This window comes from Salvia miltiorrhiza, chromosome 3 (assembly GCF_028751815.1).
Source record: "Salvia miltiorrhiza cultivar Shanhuang (shh) chromosome 3, IMPLAD_Smil_shh, whole genome shotgun sequence".
NCBI lineage: Eukaryota > Viridiplantae > Streptophyta > Magnoliopsida > Lamiales > Lamiaceae > Salvia > Salvia miltiorrhiza.
Genome location: NC_080389.1, coordinates 8,641,850 through 8,665,378, shown reverse-complemented (window position 1 = coordinate 8,665,378; position 23,529 = coordinate 8,641,850). Strand labels below are relative to the sequence as shown.

Sequence of the window (23,529 nt, the reverse complement as noted above, 5' to 3'; positions counted from 1 at the left end):
AGATGGATGTCAGCAGAGCAAAGCTTTTGATATATAAGTACTAAATTAGGCTCAGGATTCCATGTCTTCATACATGTAATCCACTTAAGCTATTCCGCTGCAACGCTTAGTACGTTTTATTTATTGATGTCTTGCAAAGATTTCAAACTAATAGCTTACAGAATTATGTCACTTGATACTTAGACAACTTGTGGTTATGTATTGTGAGTTGTCTACTTTTGAGTTTTTGAAAAGATTGTTTATGATTGCCAAATATTTTGGTAAATTATTGTTTAAGCAGGTTAGTGATTTTTATTGAGATCTATTTTCTTTTTCTTTTTCTTACTTTGTTTTCAGTCACACTTTTTCCCGACTTAACTATTCACTAACTTAGGTCGGATATAAGCAAGGGTAGTGTCGTCAGACCACGATCAGGTGGGCTTTCTAAACTCAAAATATGAAGTGCACACTATTTCATGATGTTTACATGAATGAAGTTATATTAAAGTTGTTGACTTGCCAAAACTTTTATGAGCTTGTATGATACCTATCTGGCACCAGAAGTTAATCGAATTCGGATCCTGTTCTATCCAGATGTTAGACAGGATTAGTGTACACAAGGGACCGTGAGCCGATCAAGCATATCGGCTGGCCTAGGACCGTGAGCCGGTTTAGCGTATCGGCCGGTCTAGGTCCGTGAGCTGGTTTAGCGTATCGGCCGGTCTAGGACCGTGAGCCGGTTTAGCGTATCGGCCGGTCAGTGACCGTAGAAGGTGGCCACCTTCTCGGCACACATATATCATTGCAGATATGGTATAGTACAACGAAGTATGTCTGCAGACGTATATGATATATATATAGAAGTTACAGTTTTGGCGTGCACAGGTTATTTAAATAAAACTCCTGTGTGATGCTTGAGATGGCAAGTTCAATATATAGCTCTAAGAGCAAGCTTTAAAGTTATTTCGGCATGTGCCCATTGAGTATGTTTTTAGTGCTCAGCCCTGCATATGTTTTCTAAATGTGCAGGTTAAGCTGTGATGCAGATGGATGTCAGCAGAGCAAAGCTTTTGATATATAAGTACTAAATTAGGCTCAGGATTCCATGTCTTCATACATGTAATCCACTTAAGCTATTCCGCTGCAACGCTTAGTACGTTTTATTTATTGATGTGTTGCAAAGATTTCAAACTAATAGCTTACAGAATTATGTCACTTGATACTTAGACAACTTGTGGTTATGTATTGTGAGTTGTCTGCTTTTGAGTTTTTGAAAAGATTGTTTATGATTGCCAAATATTTTGGTAAATTATTGTTTAAGCAGGTTAGTGATTTTTATTGAGATCTATTTTCTTTTTCTTTTTCTTACTTTGTTTTCAGTCACACTTTTTCCCGACTTAACTATTCACTAACTTAGGTCGGGCTGTGACATGACTCGTCTAGATTAGAAGAGCGAGGAGAGGGTCCATTTTTTTGTTTCGCCCTGGGCCTCTTTTTTATGAGGATCGGCCCTGACTCGTCTAGATATAAAAAATAAAAAACTATAAAAAATGGTAGGAGAGCGGGGAGAGGCTACTTCAGGAGCTCTGGCCTGACCATCGCCCCCAAGTAGCCCCGATTCTCGCTGACCAAGAAAATGCGACCAAAAAAATCCCAAGGACCAAATACGGGGACGAAAGCATCCCCAAATAAACATGAAGTGATGATTTCCCGTCGAAATTAATTTCGCCGAGCTGCTCACTAGTTATATATACAGTGCTATATCAAGGTGGCAAAAAAAATCGGAACCGGGAACCGAACCGAAAAATCGGACCGTCCAGGACAGTTCTGGAACCGGAACCGTGATACACAGTTCCGAACCGAAATCGAAACCGTGCTCGACTGGTTCAGTTACGGTTCGGATTTCTCAAACCGCCGGTTCCCGATTCCGAACCGAAACCGAACCGTGGAACCAGGAACCGAGATGGAACCGTGCCAGAACCGCCTTGGAACCGTGAACTGAAGGTTCCACGGTTAGAACCGTGGAACCGTGGTCTTTATGCTTATTAAAAGTAATTATTCACATGAAGAAATGTAATATTTCAAAATTATTACTTTTTTTCACGAAAATTGCTATTTTTAGTCACGAAAACTTGTAATTTTAGTTGTAAAAAGTAAACTAAATTGCCTTAATTTTCCTTACTTTTATTTTAGCATTCAAATGTTGTAATTTGTAAATTTTATTTATAAGAGTTGTAAGGTGTAACTTTGAATTATAAGTTCAATTTAGAAAATAATGTATATGGACTTTATATTTTCTTGTGTCATTTATTTTATTAAAGCAAATTTCATTAAATTTTACACAACAATACATAAAATAATACAAATTACATTTTAAAAAAACGGACGGTTCTAACAGTTCGAACCGGAACCGCCGGTTCACGGAACCGAAACCGTGAGGGTTATTTTTTGGTTCGGTTCTGGTTCCAGTTTTTGGAACTGGGAACCGACGGTTCCGGTTCCGGTTCGAACCGGGAACCGAACCGTGGCCACCTCTAGTGCTATACATGTATATACAATGCTAGAATAATGTTATTCATTTATGACAGTACGTTTTGATATTTTAAGTTTCTCTAATAAATTCATTTTTATGGTTGTTTATTAGCAGTTTTTTAACGTATTAATGGCATATTTAGTAGTGTATGTTTTGAATTAAAATAAATTATATGATGTCATCAATTATAATTCTAATGAGGAATATTTTTTATTCCTTGATAATTTTCAATGTTTTGTCGTAGCTAAGCAAGCTTGTCATATATATTGTGTAGAAATAAACTTATAACATACGTACCTATAGAGTTACTGCATTTAATATATATTATAAAATAACTGTATTTTTGTGGTAATAAATTGCCTTGTAAATTCACACCACGAGACTCTAATATCACGACCATGCTCCAGTATTTTTGTGGTAACAAATTGCCTTGTAAATTCCACACCACGAGACTCTAATATCACGACCATGCTCCAACTCATTCCCAGAAATTTAATAAGTGCTTCATTGTGCTCATTCCAGCCTCTTCGAACCCTGCCTCATCAGTGTGTCCTCCCAGACACAAAACAACAAAAAAGAAAGAAAAAACGACTCAATCTAGATCAAGACACGGCACAAAAAAAAAGCTCAAAACTTGGGCTCGTCACACGCACACACTCTAACCATACTTGTCTTCAAGCATGCACGCGCAACTTGCCCAAAACGACAAAACAAAGACTCAAGACACACAAAGTCAGCATACACTAGAAAAATAAGCCACAAGGAGCATGGCGACTTCAAGAAGTAAAATTCGAACAAGAACAATTTAATGTAATGACCATCAGACAATTAAAATTCAAATTGAGCTTGTGGAGTTATTCCTCACCAGCACTCTCCACTCTAAACAGTAAACTAAACAGTGCGGTTTCTTGGCACCCGCAAACCAACGGAGTTCAGACTAGTGTTCTGACTCAGAGATCTTAGCCACCCGCTGGAAAAGGCACTTGTGTGTCTTAGCGTGCTAAGAGTGAGCGAGAAATCCAACCCAGTGTGTTGGTACTGAAAATTGTATTTTCAGTTTAAGGTTTGCTGTGCACCCGTAAGCATTAGCCCAGAGTGTTTGTCTGATTGATCATCTGGCCGTGGACGTAGGAACTTGTTCTGAACCACGTAAAAATCCTTGTGTTCTTTATTTGCTTTCAGTAATTCTTTATCTGCGCCAAATATGTTTTACAACTAAATCTACTTAACTGAAAAGATAAACTAAGGATTTCATTAAGGGCGTGTTTGATATTGGCTAGTACACTGTATTAACTAATTTAGTACACATCAATCTAGTGTTTGATATTATTTAGTAATAATGCGGATGACCCGATTTAATCCCACGATCCAGTATTATCTAGTGTTTGATATTATTTAGTAATATTATCTTTAATTTGATTTGCATATTAAATATTTTATAATTAGTCGAATTTCACAATTTTAGAAAAAATAAAACAAAAATATAAGAAGATAAAGAAAAAGACAATAAAAAAGAAAAAATATAATTTACAAATAAACTTTCTATTTTATTATAATTATAAAATTGCCACTTAATTATAAAATTAATTTGAAATTGATTTCAAATTGAAGTCTTGACTTTTTAATATAACTAGCAGAAAGAACGTACGTGTAATTAATGTTATTTTATTTGATAATCTATTATTTTAGAACATCTATTAATTCATTATTTTTATTGAATTATTTATTGAATGAATATATTTATCTATAAGCCTTATCAATAGCTAGCTATAGATATATATCACATAGATCACGTGTAATATCTAATGAAATTAATATATTCTTATAAATATATAATATGTAAAAAAACCTTAAAATAAAATATGTAATAGGAGTAAAATAAGTATCCATAAGTTGTGCCTTAAGATGCCTTAGGCTGTTTTCTATTAGGATAGATATAAATAACATCGTGTTATCTTTTCTTATGTAATTGTGATAAATTTCATATCAAAACCACCGTGTTATGATTAAGGGGGGTGTATTCGTTGTGGATTTCCACAGACTTTAAAAAGTCCGTGGAATTTAAATTCTATGGAATTCACATAGATTCCAGACGACTTTCAAAGAATTCGTGGTTGGATTTCACCCCGATTTTCACTGATTTTCAAAGAATTTAGGGGATAATTCTGGAATTGAAATCCATGATGCCAACGCCCGCTGAGTCCCAGCACCGCTGGAAACCCAGCGACCGCTGGGAATCCAGCGAGCGCTGGAAACCAAGCTTCACAGTGAGAACGTGAAAAGCAGTTCTGAAAATCTATCAGACAGCAAAAAAAAAAGCATAATTTACTCATTCAAAGTCCATATACTCTGACAGAGGAATTAAAGTTTTGACACTTCATACACAATATTTTCATGTCAATGATAAATGAACGAGATTACGGAGGTGTATTCACGCCCAAAGACATCAGAAAAATTTAACCAAGACAAAGAAATTAAAAAACTCTTCAACTGTCGACTCAAACTATTACTACTCAAAACTACAATCTGTTTTGTCTGCAAGAGCAGCACTCAGGATCAAGCATCAAGGAAATGATGTTAAACTTATTGAAATTTGAAGATAACTTAATCATAGTTGACCTCCACTAGAGAAATTAGTGCCCAATCCAAATAATTGTATAATTCATATAATGCCGATTCAAGTAATACGAAAAGCGGAAAAGTATAAATTAGATTTGAGAAAGTTCGACATCATTTCTCACTCACCCACCAAAATCCCTTCAACTATATGAGTTTGAGGCCACTATATGAGCAATACTCAATGAGATTGGGGAGATAATCCAGCGCTCGCTCAAATCCAGCATATGCTGGACTCTCTCAACGCTGGCTGAGTTCCAGCGCTCGCTGGCTTCTTGGCCGCGGGCGCTGGAACTCAGCGCTCGCTTAAAACTTCATGGATTTCAATTCTCGTGGTTCTTGGCCGGATTTCGTCGTGTGTATTTTTTGGATGAAATCCATGAAAGTCATTCCGGATTTGAAGTCAATGGAATAACGAATACACCTAGATTTGTATGGATTTTAAAAAGTCTGAAACGAATACACCCAGATTTATATGGACTTTTAAAAGTCTTGAACGAATACACCCAGATTTCTGCAGACTTTTAAAAGTCTGGAACGAATACACCCAGACTTTTAAAATCCATAGAAATCTATTAAACTCCACAACGAATACACCCCCCTAAGTTCACGAGAATTAAGAAGTTTTATATGATTAAAGTAAAATAATTTATGGGTTATTCTTAAAATATAGCTCAACTTTGATTTCATAATGCTTATTTTTGCAAGTCCCAAAAACATAGGGAGTGCTCTCCACACCTTTGTCGAGCGAGAAATGCAGTCAGTGTATGAGAAGCTACACATTCTAAATCGAAGAGTCATCGATCTTAATCAAATGACTGATAATGCTGGTGTAAACACTGTTCAAAGGAAGCTCGACACCCCTTAGAATCATATGGGTCATTTTTTTTATGATGCCAAAAAGAGGGAAAGATCATATAAAGAAGATCATCCAACCCAGCAAATCAAGAGGTTGAAGAGTTGATGGAGTCCATCCAGGCCAATATCAGAATCAAAGACAAAGGAAAATCCGCAGCTTCCTTCACAGCTCCGGCCTACAAATCAACACCTCAAGATCTGCTGAAGAAAAGGCCAAGGAATGATGATGGTGTTAATCCCTCTCAGCCAAGGAGACGACTGGAACTTGGCTCGTCTACCTCTCCATTCACACTGAAGCCATTTCAAGAGCTTCAAGCGTATCGGAACTCAGGGTTCTTGATATCCCACATTCATGGGAACCAACTGAAGAACCCTGACACTTGGGTTCCAAGAGAGATAAGCGATTGGTGGATCAAAGTAAAGGAAATCTTCACCAAATGTTTTCTAGTTGCCAAGCTCGATCAGAAGAAGCATTGCTTTGATGCTTGGAGATACTTCATGAGAAACTGGGATGAACAAACTCGGTTCAAACAGATTGAACAACCAAGGAAAGCAGCTAAGATGGCGTTCGTTCATCCTCCACTGCTCAACACCATCACACCACCAAGAAGAAAAGGCCTCATTGACCGTGCCACCATTGAACGAGAAGTATGGAGCATCAACGAAGTTTGGAGAATCACTTAGAAGATTGACAAGACTTATATGCTCAACAAAGAAATGCTTTTTACCAACTCTACCATGTCACATCGTAGAGCTCATAAGGTTGTATGTACTTTTGCCTTAGGTAGTGTTTTTATTTATCTGCTAAGTGCATTGTACTCTTCATCATAAACTGATATCTTATCAGTTTCTTGATTAATTTATGAAGTATTATCTCTCTCATTCTTCACCTTATGACAACAACTTCTTGTAAAAAAAATGATATGATATTGCTCTTGTTCTGCTATCATATCTCGATGAACCTTGCTGATTACAGGGAATAACTATACTATTAAGGGGCAATCTCAGTTCTCTATTTTTGTACCTGTGTTTGAGTTATGTCTGTCTTTTTTTTTTTTTTTTTTGCCTTAGGACTCTTGTAAAGCTTTGGCATTATCAAAAATGGGGAAATTATTGGGAAATGAAAGATATATCCAACCCTTGTGTTTTGATGATACCAAAACTGTTAGAAGGCACTTTCTAGCTAGAAGTTATCTTTGTGGACTTAAATGTTTTAGTCCCTTCAAGTAGCTAGATCAAGACTGAAGATGACAACTCAACTGAAGAACCCTTGAGTCATAGGAAGCAGTTCAATTGAAGACAAGTGCAGTCACACTAAAGACTATGACGGACTGAAGAAAGAAATGATGTCTTCCAGCCACGTAGACAGAGTCCAAGACACGCCACATCTAATGCTCGAAGTCAATGCATTAATTGCAAAAGGACAGAGCCTTTGAGTATAAAAGTCTGCAACATCTCCTTTGGAGGACAGGAAGACCATCTCTCCATTCATCAAAAGGAGAATGATGACAAAAGAACCTGAGCTGACTTGGACTACATCTCACAACGGTAAGATTTGAAGAAGGAATCTCCACCAACAGATCTATTCTTTAGAGCTGCCTATAAATAGCTCAGGAGGATACCCCAAGCAGATGGGAAGAAAGAGAGAGAAAATCTGATTCAATCATCAATGTAAAAGCTACATCGAAAGATCAATTCGAGCTTAACCTCCATAAGCATTGAATCGAAAAAGAGAGCAAAGAGATTACATAATCAGAGTAACTGATAGCAAGACCTCTCTTAGTACTTCTAGGCACTTTAATAGATACACCTTTAGCCTAGTTAATGATTACTCGAGAGTATGTTCTCAGTAATCCTAGTTGGTTATTACATAACATTTTCTTCATTGTTGGAAGAGTGATTATAAACAAGTTCGAGACTTAGACCGAACTCAATGGTTGTTTAGTACCAAGAAACTAAACAGATTGGTTCCTTGGCACCCGGTAAGCCAAAAGGGAGTTCAGGGTTCTGACTCCAGAGATCTTAGCTAAGCGCTGATAGGGCACGAGTGTGTCTAAGCGTGTAACACCCCAATTTTTCATAAACTTTACTATTTAAAAAATTAGAGAACAAAAGATAGTAGAATAATAATTTCTTGATTTATAAGGAAAAATTTAAACTAACTTAAAAATCAATTTGCCAAACTAAAGTAGTAACATAAAAGTGAAATAAAAAAAATAAAACGATAAACTAAGACTTAACAAGTTCAACTAAAAAGTTCAATGCAAAAATCTTTATCCCTAGTCATCCTCCACTTCCATGGCCACCTCGACTCTGGAACTGCAAAACTGAAAAGATAAGGGGTGAGCATATTGAAAATATACTCAGTGAGAAACCATGCAAATATTCACATACGCTTAAACATGCAAATAATTCACATTATCATACACATATACTGATAATCTGATGGGCGAACTGAAAGCCCCTGAACATGTATTTCAACATGGCTAATATTCTGAACATGTATTTCTACATGGCTGAGCAAGTATAATCAAACATGAAATAAGAGCATATAAAAACATACATGAATATAACCACAAGCATATAATCCCTCACCTTAATATCGGGACTTATAATTAAATCCAAAATGAAGGTCTTAATCGCACCGTTCCGATTTTGCTTAAATTCTTGCTTCCTAGTTCCGCGTGTGTCTCTTTTTTTTTAGGGTACTAATTGTGCCTCTATTTATACTAGTTTTTAAAGGAGTTTGATAATTATAAAGATTGTATTCTATATAAATCTCCTAATAAGATTAGGAATAAAAAAATGATAAAAGAGTTCTAGTTCTAATAGGAATCGAATTAATAATAATAAAATTAATGGTGCATATCTATATGTATCACGTAATTATTAAAAATTAAGCTACAAAAGAAAATACTAGAAATTCACTCTCAATAATAAATCTAAATATTTGGGGTGTTACAACCTATCCCACTTAAAATAAATTTCGTCCTCGAAATTTCTAGTCACGTTTCTTGAATTGTCATAACTTGTTCTATCAAAATTGAACATAATAGTAGTAGAACGTAAAAGCATCATAAAAAATATCATGTAAAACATCATAACGCCATATACTTGAACAATTAAAACACATACCTTGGAGTCGATGCAGCGCATGAGTTTCGAATGACTAGGCTTGTTTAATCTTTTAAAAGAAAATCTTTTTTTTTTTTTGAAATACGAGTCTACAGGAAAGTAGACCCGCTCTGATACCACTATGTAACACCCCAATTTTTCATAAACTTTACTATTTAAAAATTTAGAGAACAAAAGATAGTAGAATAATAATTTCTTGATTTATAAGGAAAAATTCAAACTAATTTAAAAATCAATTTGCCAAACTAAAGTAGTAAAATAAAAGTGAAATAAAAAAATAAAACGATAAACTAAGACTTAACAAGTTCAACTAAAAAGTTCAATGCAAAAATCTCTATCCCTAGTCATCCTCCACTTCCATGGCCACCTCGACTCTGGAACTGCAAAACTGAAAAGATAAGGGGTGAGCATATTGAAAATATACTCAGTGAGAAACCATGCAAATATTCACATATGCTTAAACATGCAAATAATTCACATTATCATACACATATACTGATAATCTGATGGGCGAACTGAAAGCCCCTGAACATGTATTTCAACATGGCTAATATTCTGAACATGTATTTCTACATGGCTGAACATGTATTTCTACATGGCTGAGCAAGTATAATCAAACATGAAATAAGAGCATATAAAAACATACATGAATATAACCACAAGCATATAATCCCTCACCTTAATATCGGGACTTATAATTAAATCCGGAATGAAGGTCTTAATCGCACCGTTCCGATTTTGCTTAAATTCTTGCTTCCTAGTTCCGCGTGTGTCTCTTTTTTTTTAGGGTACTAATTGTGCCTCTATTTATACTAGTTTTTAAAGGAGTTTGATAATTATAAAGATTGTATTCTATATAAATCTCCTAATAAGATTAGGAATAAAAAAATGATAAAAGAGTTCTAGTTCTAATAGGAATCGAATTAATAATAATAAAATTAATGGTGCATATCTATATGTATCACGTAATTATTAAAAATTAAGCTACAAAAGAAAATACTAGAAATTCACTCTCAATAATAAATCTAAATATTTGGGGTGTTACAAAGCGTGCTAAGAGTGAGCGAGAAATCCAACTCAGAGTGGGTTGGTAGATTTGTTGTGCACATATATGCATTAGCCCAGAGTGTTTGTCAAACTAATCATCTGGACGTGGAGTAGGAATGTTGTTTCTGAACCATATAAAAACTCTTGTGTTCTTTATCTGCTTTCAGTTATTCCTTCCACTACAACAAAAATGCTGATAGAAACCGGTTAAAAATCGGTTTCTATGTACTAAAATGACCGGTTTCGTAGGCACCGGTGTTATAAGTGTCTTAAAAAATGCGCTAATAGAAACCGGTTATTAACCGGTTTCGTAAGTACTTATGACACCGGTTTAAAACCGGTTTCTATTAGCGTGACTTTTTAGCGGTGTCTTTTGCGGTAATAGACACCGCTATAAGTGGGCGCTGATAGAAACCGGTTTCGTAGATAGATTAGAAACCGGTTATAAACCGGTTTCTATTAGCACAACAATTAATGGTGTCTATTACCATAAAAGAAACCGCAAAGAAGTCACTTATAGAAACCGGTTTATAACCGGTTTCGTAGCTAAATTAAAGGAAAAAAAAATAATTTTTAAATACATTTTGTAGGCCCTATAAAAACAGTTTTTTAAATAAAATTATATATAACTAATAACAACAAATATCGAATTACACAATCAATTAGCACCAACGTACGTTACAATCATCTCCAATGTCTCGCACCAAGTTTCAACTATCAATATAACAATAGAAAGTCTAATATCAAGTTTCTAGGAAGACAAAATCTAATATCAACTCTCAAAATCAAATGTTCTTGAAGCCTCAATTTTTCAAAAACTAAATATGGTCTTCTTTCCTCTTTGCATCCAAGTTAGCTTTGATCATATTACCTGCAAAACACAATCAGCCCACTCCCTCCGTTCTTCACCAATCTCCACACTAGAATAACTTTTGCTATTGAACTGTAAAGTAATAGATATGCCTCATAAGAATATGGCAAACCATCAAATATGTTCAACAAGATATAATTATAATAATTACGTACCAATAATTGCAGCGAGCTAATCCTCTCAAAATTAGCAGACTCAATAATATCTTTCATATATCTCATGACATAAAAACCACACTGAGAGTTGTCAGATTGTTTAGGAACCTACATTCAAATTAAATTGCTAATGAAAAGTTTATTCCTTATCATTTATTTTATTTTTATGAAGTTACATACCTTAGGTATTGACCAGTTTAGTGTCTTTCTTCCTTTCCTCTGCATCGTGGCATTGAACATCTTTAACGCCCTTCATATATGAGACATAAAGAGTTTAATTCAAGGACTAATAAATTATAAAAGGGAAAATTGCACCTAAATACACAAACTTTGCCAAAAATCCATATTTGACGCGAAGTTAGGATTTTACATTTTAATACACTAACTTTCGTTGTTGTCCAAATTTGACACGACTTAATTCTTAAAAATTCAAAAAACAACCCTTTTTTGTAAATAATTATACAAAGACCCACTTATGTTATAGTTTGAGACATTTAAACCAAAACAAGATATTTCCTTATGATGTTTTTCTTTTAAACCATTTTATGCGCGGATCAAAGATTAAAAGAAAACATCATAAAGAAATATCTTGTTTTGGTTTAAATGTCCCAAATAATAACATAAGTGGGTCTTTGTATTATTATTTACAAAAAGGGGTTGTTTTTTGAATTTTTAAGAATTAAGTCGTGTCAAATTTGGACAACAACGAAAGTTGGTGTATTAAAATGTAAAATCCTAACTTCGCGTCAAATATGGATTTTTGGCAAAGTTTGTGTATTTTCACGCAATTATCCCATTATAAAATACATAGTACGAAAATAGTAAAACAACAATGACTTACCATTCAATAACTCCCGTTATTGAGTAATTTGATATAGATCTTTCTCCATGCCATATCCATGTATGGTATGTTAAATCGATACCGTTACTCAACAAATGCAACTTTACAAGATTAGTCTTTTTCCTATTAAATTTCCACATTTTGCGCACGGACATGGCATCAATGCATCATCAGGTGAATTTTGCATGGCAAATTGCATGAAAGACTCTACTCCAACTTTATACTCATCAGTCAACCTATTCTTTGACATCCATGTTTTATCCATTATGAACCTATATAAACAACTAACAACATTTTATACATTTCTTACAAGATTTCCAATGCAATAAAGCAACGATAGATAAGCAAATAAGAGACTAAATGATCACACGCATATAAAATTAATTAGTCATGAAACCCCGTTAATAATAATAATACTAAAACTAGCTAATTGAACAAATGTGATGCTATTGTAGGAAATTGTACATAAACCATGGTATATGTATAGTTTTGGGAGAAACAAATGGATATAGTTTTGTTCTCATAAAAAAAAGCCAAAATTGACAAAATTCATAGCAGAAGCAGTATAGCTTTCTGAGTTCTTTTACCGTGGAAAGAAACCTAGCCCATTAGGACTCCAGTAATTACAATTCGAAAATGTAATGGCAACAACTAACAAGTAGGTATTTCTAGTAGTAGCTTTTTTCATCAAGATGTAGTTATTTTATATTGAATGACAAAGGTGTTGAGCAACACAATTTACTTTAAGGATATGAGGATGCAATTATACCTGGAGTAATTTAAAAGTTTCTAAGTCAAGATCAGCATGATACCAATTCTCTGCCTGGTAGTCGAGACAATCTAATTGAAAATCAAGCGCAAGTAACTTAGCCATTTGCCGCTGAATGCATCCAATTATATTAAATTCCCTTAAGTTTGAGCTGTTAAGTTTCTTCCTATCCTCAAGGCTTCTTCTGTTTTCTAAACTTTCTCTGCTAGCAACCATCTCACATTAGATTTGGCAAATAAGAATAGCTTTCAACTTTTCAACTAGGACAATTAAATACAAAGTTGATGCTATAAGTATTAGTACTACTTGTTATGTTCATATTCACGCAGTCAAGTAAAGCTAGAGTTTTCTCTTTAGGGTCTGCTATGTCACTTTCCTGGAATTAAATTCAAGAACAGCAAAGCAACCGAGAATGTGTGTGTGTGCAGCATAATTATACTCTGATGAAACAAGATTGTAGTGCAGCATAAAACTAATTTTCTGTTTGTAATTAATAAAGAAATCAAGCTAAACATAAAACTAACCTCAAGGAGCAGCGGCTAAGTCGAGAACAGACCGGAAGAGCAGTGCACGTGCTGCCCTCCGATTGAAGCAGCTAATTCTGCTCCTGCCTCGTCTGGCGTACAGCAAGGTAAACCAGAGCAGCGTGGCAGCGACCGGAGAAAGCTTGACAGCAGCGTCGTTTCTGGAGTATAGCAGCAGCTCAAAGCAGCGGCGAAGTATGGCGCTAAGGGGATCAGAAAAACACTCAGAGTAGCGTAAATACTCGGATGAAACAAGCTACACATAAAACTAACCTCAAGGAGCAGCGGCTAAGTCGAGAACAGACCGGAAGAGCAATGCACGTGCTGCCGTACAGTAAGGTAAACCAGAGCAGCGTGGCGGCGACCGGAGAAAACTTGACAGCAGCGTCGTTTCTGGAGTACAGCAGCAGCTCAAAGCGGCGGCGAAGTATGGCGCTAAGGGGATCAGAAAAACACTAGTAGCGTCGTTTTTCGTTGCTTGCTGACCGGCGGAGATTGTGGCGGCGGCGGCGGCGAGGAAACCTACGATTTTATGATTGGAGAGAGGCGACAGAGGACGTGGTTCGTGGCTGCGTTGACTGTTGATACGACGGCGGCGGCGCAAGGAACGAGTGGCGTTGGTCGGGGTGAGTCGGCGCCGGAGAGATCGTAGGTAGGCGGCAGATTTGGGAAGAAGAAGATAGGTGGCAGATTTGGGAAGAAGGTGGTAGGCGCGGCGCATTTGGGGTTAATTAGGGCTAATGTGTTTGAACGATCAAACTGATTTCTTCTCTTTTCAAAATTTTTTTTTTTTTTAATTCTGAAAAAGCCTTTAAAACCGGTTTAAAAACGGTTTAATATGTTTAATTAAAACCGGTGTCATAATGTAACTACGACACCGCAATAAAGAAACCGGTAATGAAAAACCGGTTTCTATTAGCGCACTTTTTTTAAATAGAAACCGGTTGTACCTACGAAACCGGTTTTTCAAGCTACGAAACCGGTTTTAAGCAAAAACCGGTTTTAAGCAAAAACCGATTTCTTTTTAGTGGTTTCTATTTCAATTTTTGTTGTAGTGTTCATCTGTGTTAAAACTGTTTTCAACTTAACCGACTTAACTGAAAAGTGTAATTGAGGATTTACAAGTGACAAACCTTTTCTAAAGGCTATTCGCACTTAGTTTAATTTTCGCTGCTGAGTTATTTGTCTAATTGACTATTCAACTGATAGTCAGTGAGATCAATAACTCTACTCTGTTTACAAACTCTAGACTGAAGCCTTACGTGGATATCAGTTAAAGCCCAGTGCTCAACTGATGTCAAAATTACTGCAGTCTTTCAGTATCAGTTTACAACCATTTTCTAACTGAAATTTGGTTAGTTTGTTTTGATTTGCGAAAAATAACCTACAGGCTGGGATGCACGGATTCGCCATAAACCAACACATTGCAGTATCCGATTCGCGCGGGGGGCGGGTGCGGGCGCGATTCGCGTGGGATTCGCACGGGATTCGCCACCTGGCGAATCCCCCCAAAAATCAAAAAAAAAAATTGGATTCGCGAATCCGATTCGCGAATCGGGATTCTCACTCTCAACGGACGGCTGTTGGCTGGCAGGAGGCGAGGCGGCTGAGCAGGGCGGCGGGGCTGAAGGGCAGGCGCCGCTGATGCAGCCGAGAAAGGAGCAGTGGCAACGGCGGCCCTCCTTGGCCGTCTGCTGTCAAAAACGCGTGGGAGAGAGAGAGAGGCAGGACAGATCGGAGGCGGTGGCAAAGGTGGAGGGGCCGTGAGGGGGGCGCGACTGCCGGGGATTCACGGTGGAGGGGGTGCGACTGCCGGAGATTCGCGGTGGAGGGGGCACGACTGCCGGGGATTCACGGTGGAGGGGGTGCGACTGCCGGAGATTCGCGGTGGAGGGGGCACGACTGCTGGAGATTCACGCCGGAAGGAGGGCGGCGGCGTGGTCAGTTTCGAGAGAGAGAAAATGAATGAGCCGATAGAGAGATTAGAGAGAGAGGGGGCGGTGGGTGTGAGGAAGGAGAGAGAAAAGGGTGGTTGTGAAGAAAATGGGTTTGACTTCTAATTGGGCCGATTTCTTGGTGGATAATTAAATCTCATGGGCCGATTTATTTTAATTTTATGGGTCATACTTTAATTTTGTTGGGCTCAATTTATATATTTTTACTTAAATGTAGTATTAAATATTTGAACTAATACATTATACTCTCTAATTTAACTCTTCTAAATCCTCGAATCGCACCTTATAAATTTGATTGGTTTTATATATAATAAAAATATATATATATATATATATATATATATATATATATATATTTGATTGGTTATATGTAATAAAATATATATATAACACGGACGTATCCTTCACGAATCGCACCCTACCATTTTTGAAAAATCCGTATCCCCGCACTGGAATCGTATCGCTCCCGCACCCGCCCCCCGCACCTATGCAATCTAGCCTACAGGTCTCTACAGATGTATTCCCCCCTCCCCCCTCCATACACATGTTCAGTCAACCCTCTAGGACCCAACACATTATCATATCGATTACTTTACTTTATTATAATACATTGTCTTCAAGTATATGTTATATAGTTTTGTGAACAAAATCTCATCGTATGATTCATTTTTTTTTCAACTTCACTGATTTATTTCAATTAATTAATTCAACTTTATTTCATTGAGTATAATTATTTCGACTTCGGTACTCACACAATAGTAGTTCATTTTCTTATTATCAAATCAATTACAACACTTTATTATAATACATTGTCTTCAAGTATATGTTATATAGTATTCCGAGCAAAATTCCTACGTATGATTCATTTTTTTTTTCAAATCCACTAATTTATTTCAATTAATTAATTAAACTTTATTTAATTGAATATAATTATTTCGACTTCGTTACTCACACAAAAGCAGTTCATTTTCTTATTATCATATCGATTACAACACTTTATAATAATACATTGTCTTCAAGTATATGTTATATAGTTTTCCGAGCAAAATCCATACGTATGATTCATTTTTTTTTCTTTCCAAATCCACTAATTTATATCAATTTATTAATTCAACTTTATTTCATTGAATATAATTATTTCGACTTCATTATTTAAACTATAATAGTTCATTTTATTATTATCATATCGATTACTTTACTTTATTATAATACATTGTCTTCAAGTATATATTATATAGTTTTCCGAGTAAAATCCATACGTGTGATTCATTTTATTTTATTTTTGTTTTCAACTTCACTAATTTATTTCAATTATATAGTTAAACTAGATGAACGTTGAGTTTAATTATTTCGACTTCAATACTTTATTATAATACATTGTCTTCAATTATATGTTATTTGGTATTGCGAACAAAATCCAATCGTACGATTCATTTTTTTTTCAACTTCACTAATTTATTTTAATTAATTAATTAAACTTTATTTCATTGAGTATAATTATTATATCGACTTCATTATTTACCCTATAGTAGTTCATTTTCTTATTATTATATTGACTTCAATACTTTATTATAATGTCATTGCCTTCAATTATATGTTATTTGGTATAGAATTAGTCATATCCTACATAGATTTCAACCGTATCCTACATAGATTTTAGACATTACAAATTCAGACGTATCCTACATAGATTTTAGACATTTATATACTATATTCAAATATTAAATTTCAACCGTTAGAATACAGGTAGATCAATGGTGTAAATCTATTTCTATTTTATACTCTGATATATAAAGTTGTTATTGTACAAACCGCATTTATTATATAAAATGAGCCCCACTATGAATTTACTATAAAAAATTATGAATTAAAAAATAAATAGAAATTTTTCCATTTACAAAATTCGAACCCTCAGCCATTAATTTATTTACAAAAGTCATAAATTCACTATTGGATCTTCATGATCTAGGACTAAAATTATTCCTATTTTATAAGATAAACATCACAGACTCATTTGAACCACTTCCTCTAAATTTTAAATATGGTTACAGAAAGAGAATAGAAGAGTGGGACAGAATTTTGTTCAAGAATATTCTGATACATTACTATTTTGTAGAACTTAAATCGTATTTAAAGGGCATGCTCAATTCATTTTGAAAGCATTGCATACAAAATCACATAGCAAACAAATACGGCAAATAGAGAATTATTATTTTGTATTCTTAATATTCATGAGGTGATAAATATAGAAACTAATTTCGTCCTCTTGGGACACCAAGCGGTGCGACCTCCTGTGTGTGTGAACAGTGAGGTCCCGGATTCAAATCCCATTGCTCCCCCTCCCCAACTCCCCCCAAGTCAAAAAAAAATAAAAATATAGAAACTAATTTTATGAATTTCAGTTCAAGTTTTCTGGGCATATCTGAATGCGCTATTCTCATTCATCATCACCTTTTTCAGATCATAAGACTATATAAGGATCTACTCCATCAATGGAACTAGTATCATTCAAATTCGACCAAAATAAAATACTAACAAATAAATAAATACCTTCAAATATGGCAGCAAATCAACACATAAAGGAGGTCTACGCATACGTTTGCATAATGCGGACCACTCGCATACTCTGATAATACACTTACAAGTGTCCTATTAGAATATGCGAGTGATTTGCACAAACAAGAGAATTTATGCAAAACATAAACAAACACTTATCATGAAACGCTGACTTCGATCTGTTTCAGAATTTTCGATACGAAACGTTGGGCGCACTCTTTTGCTACGTTCCGTGTGGTTGACCTCATATACCATCGCCTGCCATATGTAAGTCTGCCTCCTTTCGAACGACTTTCACGGGATAATCGAGGATTATCAGAATAATAATCACTCTCAGTATCAATGACAATCCTCTCGATTGATGGGCATTTCCTCATCAACTCCAACAGCAACTCTTCTGCACAACTACACCCTATGTACCCGGCCATCTCAACCACCTTAAGATTTCTATGAACGAATCTCCCGGCCTTCGATATTATACCAGGAAATGCTGGCCTTGTATGATTCTATCATGATGAAGAAGAAGAACTTTGGATTACTTAAGAGTTTCAAGAAAAAATGTACAAGTAGAGTTAGATTGGAGTACCTGTGGGTACACTGAGTAGCTTAGCTGTGACAACATGAGAAAAACACAAATGGATTAGAACTTGTCTATATCAATAGTAGCACCCTCAAGATCTTGTAACTTTCAATCTATCTCATAAGAATCATTGATTCTTTAACTAGTTATCAATCAACCTTACACCTTGGCAAGTTTATATATAACGTTTCTTGTAGCTTGACAAGACCACGAAACGTTAACGAGCATTTTAAATCTTTGTGCGAGGAATGATTTACCTCAATTTTGAACTCGCGTAAATGTGGAGATCCCTTGATCAACGGTGTGAAGAGGAGCCTTCGACCGAGCAATGTGTAAACCTTCACTTCGAGCCGTATGAGAGAGCAGAGTTGAGGCGAATCGGGAGGGGCAACAATTCATCTGTACTGGTTATCCTGAGAAAAAATCGAAGAGTCAGAAACACATGTTAACGATTTATATGAACAAGCGTATGAAGAGTTTGTGTGTTTGGCCACAAACCAGTTTTCCTATATCCAACACAAGCTTCTCCAGCTGAGGGGAATAGCTCGAGTGCTTCTCTGGTTCCAGAACAAAGCACAGACACAATTCATCGACAAGAGCAAGTTCACGAACATTCGGAACATTCTTCAGCAACAGCCTGCAGCTTTTACTCCCTCCATATGTTAACGAGACGAGTCCCACTGCAGATATCTCAAGACTCTTGATACTACCGCATCCGCTTATCTCCAACAACACGAAGATTGTTCAGCTTGTTAGCGGACCGTATGCAGAGCTCTTCGAGACTGTGACACGACGCTAGGAGATAACAAACCTGCTCGTCAGTGACATCAACATGGGTCAATCTAAGGGCTCTCAGGCTGCTGTAAGGCAAAGGGGATTTCAACCACCCAACATGTGGTAATTCATATCTGCGATAATTCAAGAATTTCAATGAGAGCTTCACTTCGAGCGTTTGAACTTCCTTATGAGTAGCAAAATACACCAATTCATCGAGTGCACGGCTCATCGGCTGAAATAGCCCACCATTCACTATGCCCTCAAGGTGAACGACAACGCCCTCAACATCCCGGCCTTGATGAAGCTCCATCACAGTATTCGCGCAAGACTTGAACTTTTCTATTCCCATTAGGTTTCTGGGGGAGATATCCCTAACATCAAATCGCATAGTCCCGTGGTAAAACTTCCACAGACATCTCCATCTACGTGCAAGGACACTCGCCCTCACGGCTTCCTTGAAGCTCATGCGAGACACAATGTTGATTAGTACATCATTAGGTAACTTGTCAATACCACCATTATCGCTCCTATGCTTTTTATTAGCACCATCTATTCCCTGCATTTCCACATATTATCAAAAAAAATTAAGAGGGCATATATTCGCACCAAGTACAAATATTTGACATAGCATGTTCACATTAGGATCATTAGTTAAGTTTACAATACAAAGATTACCATCTAATCTATTCCTTGCATTTGGCCATATTATACAAAATCTAGAGGCCATTCACACCACATACTATTATATTTTTTGGTAAATTGGCAATCAAATTTAAAGACAACGACGCTGTAGACTCAAACCTGAGACCTTTGGCCTCATTAATCCCTGTTATTAATAGATCATTAGTTATGTTTCCAATACCAAGATTACCATCCATCTATTCCCTGCATATCCACATATTATCACAAAATTTAGAGAGGCCATTCACACCATATAATAATATGTTAATAGAAAATTAACATATGCACCTAATCACAGCACAAGGACAAAATGTCAAATAGGGTATCGTAAATTAAGTTATCAATACAACCATTTTATCTCAAAATTCTTTTTATCAGTAACACATTATCCAAAGCACAAATTGAACAATAGAATGTCAATTAGTGCATCATCAGTTAACCTATCAATACCAGCAGTATTGATTCAAATTCTGCAGTTGAACTTGAACATATTATGGCAGCATTTAAACAAAACTATGTGAGACTAATTGAAAACAAGCAAATTAATTGAACACAAATCTACCACCCACCACCTCCTCTTTCTTTCGTTTTCTGGATATCGCCTTGTGCTCCATCAATAAAGTCTGTTCCTCTACCTCAAAAAAGTCTGCTCCTCAATTCTACCGATCAAATTGATAACAGATACAGAATTTAAATTTCGAATAGATTTTAAAAAGATTTTGCTGATGAATTTTTTTTGAGTTTCAATTTTCGATTCAGTTCGTTGGTACGGGAGGCAGAGGGTTCGTTTTTCGACTGTTTGGGTTTAAATACTTTTTAGGGATACTTTTAATTGGGCCCACACGCTCGGTTTGAGCCAATCAATTGATTTCGAATTGTCGCTTTTTAATTGTTACTCAATCCATCTCAATCTTTAGACTATCCCCATTAGTTATTTTATTATTTTTACTAAATATAATTTATTGGATAAATATATAATGTTTAAAATAATTTTAAAATAAAATATAATAAAGATATGGGAAAAGATTTTTGGACACCAGGTGTCTTAGTCACCTTCATAAAAAATCGATTTTTGCTTAATATTTAATTTGATCGATTTTTTATTATTTAGTAATTTGTCTAAAATATCATTTCCAAAAATATATTCAATCGATTTTGTTATTATTTTCGGTTTTTATATTTTTTTCCAAGTTCACTAATTTATTTATTTTTTATACAACAATTCATAAATTCGTGGAAAAAAAATAAAAATAATAAAATTTCGGAAATAAATAAATAAATAACAATTCGAAAAAAAACATAAAATTTTCAGAAAAAAAAACTATTTTCGAAAAAACGGAAAAATAGGGGGAAAAACAAAAATACAAAGTAAATAGGATTAGATTCAAATTACTTTAGTATTTTAAGAAGATGATATTTTAGTCAATCCACTAATTGTGAAAAAATCGGCCCATTCATTTTAAGCCTAAAAATCGGTTTTTAGCCTAGGTGTCTAAAAATCACTACACATTTATGTAATATAACTGAATCAAGGCGGATTGTGAATAGGACAATGTAATAAGACAATTTAAAGTATCCTATTAGGAGAGCACAAAATTTTAGGTACACACAGGTGACAATCGGGTTGATCCGTATCTAAAATAGTGTTATTTATATGATTTGGGTCAGAATATGAGTCCAAATCAGGGTACGGGTCAAAGTCTAAGTGAAAAATATAACTCAGTTGTACGGTATACTCGGGTGCATCCAAGACTACCTCATTAGAGAGTGTGTGAGAATCGAGATTCTCTTTGTAATATTTTAACTTCGAACTACAAGTCATCACGACATTGAAATTTAAACTATAATTTAATAATAACCCTATTTTTATATTGTCCATAGTACAATCTGATTTTTCTTTTCAAAATATGATATTTGTCGTGTGGTTAATCCTTTTTAAACACGAAATTATTAGCTCCGAACATTCTTCCATTTCTCATGGGAATTTTGGCGAACTACATCGAAGCAAAGAACTGGTCATTTGTAGCCAAACAAATTTGAAAGAATTTTAACTTCAAGAAATAAAGGTCAAAAAACATCATAGGAAAAAAATCAACAAAACTTCCACAATAACTTGCAACCACAAACATAAAAGAATTTCAACTTCAAGAAGTAAAGGTAAAAAAACATCATTAACAATAAAACTTCCACAATAACTTGCAACCACACATCCAAAATAAAACAACCACTCAACATTCATCCTCGCTTCACTACTTCCATCAATTCCCACTACTCGTCCGTGCATCCCACCACGGGCGACGAATGGATCCCACAGCCACCCCCGCCGCCACCTCCACCATCACCACTCAGGGTCCGCCACCGCCCTCCACCTCGGGCCCCGCCGGGGCACCCCTCCCGGCCCAGGTCCTCGAGATCAGCCTCATATCCGCTCAAGATCTAACCCCCCTTTCGAAATCCATGCGCACCTACGCGGTCGCATGGATCAACCCTGACCAGAAGGTCACAACCCGAACCGACCAACACCACACGAATCCCACGTGGAACGACAAATTCACGTTCCACGTGGACATTCAGGCCTTGTTTGATGCCAATGCGGCCCTCCACGTGGAGATCTACACGGTGTCGTGGTTCCGCCACGTCCTCGTGGGGACGGTCAACGTCCTCGTCAGCGACCTCCTCGCCCCGGTCCTCCAGGCCTCGTCGCAACAAAGCACGAGATTCATCGCCCTCCAAGTCCGTCGCCCCTCCGGCACCCCTCAGGGCATCCTCAACATGGGCATCACCTTCCATGACCACAGCCTCCGCGCCATGCTCCGGCAGCACCACCAAGACAACTTCTCCGAGATCTACGGAAAGGGCCCCGCCCCGCCTCGGGAAGCGGGTAATCATCGAGAAGGCGGCAGCGACGCCGGTTGGCGCAAGAAAATCCAGCTGTGGCGGCGCTCCTCCAGCGAATCCGAGATCAACCCGGATGACTTCCCTCTAAAGGCGGGATCCGTTTGCAACGGATCTATGATCAACGGATCCGTTTGCAACGGGTCCATGATAAACGGGTCGGAGCTGTGCTCCGACATCGGGCCGTCGGCCTCCATCGTGGCGGCTGACCTGGCCATGAAGATGCAGCCGCCGCCTCCGGTGGTGAGGCGCCCGATCATCAGACACGTGGATGCCGATGATTCGAGGAGCTCAGTTGTCGGGGAGCTGACGATGGAAGAGGCCATAGCCAAAGGATACAGAACCCGAACCACTGGAGAGAGGTGGCGGAGGGTGGTTTACGACGGCGATCAGTCGGAGTTGTCAAACATAAGCGACCGCCACTCGCGGCGGAACTCCGACGGCGGCCTGTTCTCGTGTTTCGTGTACGGGATTGAGTTCCGGATAGCGTGCGGCGGTGGCAACAATATTCCAGACGGCGGTAGACACGGCGGCGCCAGCGCGGGTAGAAGGAAAGAATTACATTAGTGATGCAATGATTTTTTTTAGATTAAAGTTTTTATTATAATCTGCATTTTTGTTCAGATATTTGAAAAGTGTTTTTTTTTTCTTCTAGTACAGTAATGATTGGATCTTAGCAAAAGGTTTTCCTTGATTATTGATTAAATTTGTTTGACTACATATTTACGATCTTAATGTACTGGTTTTGTATCTTTAA

At 36.7% G+C, this 23,529-nt stretch overlaps 3 protein-coding genes and 1 long non-coding RNA gene across 7 annotated transcripts; 1 reads left to right on the top strand and 3 right to left on the bottom strand.

Annotated features, from left to right (window-relative positions):
- Nucleotides 1-10,794: 10,794 nt before the first annotated feature.
- LOC131017378 (uncharacterized) lies at nucleotides 10,795-14,294 on the bottom strand. 4 transcript variants are annotated; one of them, XR_009099575.1, is made up of 6 exons: nucleotides 13,602-14,294; nucleotides 13,329-13,531; nucleotides 12,036-13,006; nucleotides 11,375-11,444; nucleotides 11,195-11,302; nucleotides 10,795-11,111 (listed from the first exon to the last, which is right to left on the bottom strand). XR_009099575.1 is itself a non-coding variant. In XM_057946110.1 (6 exons), exons 2-6 carry the CDS (start codon nucleotides 12,188-12,190, stop codon nucleotides 10,987-10,989), a joined length of 390 nt encoding a protein of 129 aa, XP_057802093.1. In that variant the 5' UTR covers nucleotides 12,191-13,531; nucleotides 13,602-14,293; the 3' UTR covers nucleotides 10,795-10,986. The 4 variants fall into 4 exon arrangements, 3 of the variants coding, with proteins under 3 accessions (XP_057802093.1, XP_057802094.1, XP_057802092.1); XM_057946110.1 differs by having other exon boundaries at nucleotides 10,795-11,024; nucleotides 11,093-11,111; nucleotides 12,036-13,531; nucleotides 13,602-14,293; XM_057946111.1 differs by having other exon boundaries at nucleotides 10,795-11,039; nucleotides 12,036-13,531; nucleotides 13,602-14,292.
- Nucleotides 14,295-17,812: 3,518 nt separating this feature from the next.
- On the bottom strand, nucleotides 17,813-19,142 carry LOC131017380 (uncharacterized). Its single transcript, XR_009099578.1, has 4 exons — nucleotides 18,918-19,142; nucleotides 18,677-18,832; nucleotides 18,426-18,449; nucleotides 17,813-18,345 (listed from the first exon to the last, which is right to left on the bottom strand). It is a non-coding gene; the product is annotated as an uncharacterized LOC131017380 (long non-coding RNA).
- Nucleotide 19,143: 1 nt separating this feature from the next.
- On the bottom strand, nucleotides 19,144-20,713 carry LOC131018259 (F-box/FBD/LRR-repeat protein At3g26920-like; the record flags this gene model as incomplete). The annotated part of the gene is made up of 2 exons (XM_057946983.1): nucleotides 20,447-20,713; nucleotides 19,144-19,752 (listed from the first exon to the last, which is right to left on the bottom strand). Coding segments are annotated over exons 1-2 (654 nt in total), but the record flags the coding sequence as incomplete, so codon positions are not given.
- A 1,325-nt stretch (nucleotides 20,714-22,038) lies between these two features.
- LOC131017376 (uncharacterized) lies at nucleotides 22,039-23,529 on the top strand. The gene has a single exon (XM_057946106.1). The coding sequence runs from the start codon at nucleotides 22,179-22,181 to the stop codon at nucleotides 23,337-23,339; it is 1,161 nt and encodes a 386-aa protein (XP_057802089.1). The 5' UTR covers nucleotides 22,039-22,178; the 3' UTR covers nucleotides 23,340-23,529.

Coding starts and splice junctions, on each gene's coding strand:
- LOC131017378 (XM_057946109.1), bottom strand. CDS start 12,190: ATGTCCGTGCGCAAAATGTGGAAATTTAATAGGAAAAAGACTAATCTT. Junction 11,445..12,035: donor ATAACGGGAGTTATTGAATG/GTAAGTCATTGT, acceptor TCATATATGAAG/GGCGTTAAAGATGTTCAATG. Junction 11,112..11,194: donor TTAGCTCGCTGCAATTATTG/GTACGTAATTAT, acceptor ATTACTTTACAG/TTCAATAGCAAAAGTTATTC.
- LOC131017376 (XM_057946106.1), top strand. CDS start 22,179: ATGGATCCCACAGCCACCCCCGCCGCCACCTCCACCATCACCACTCAG.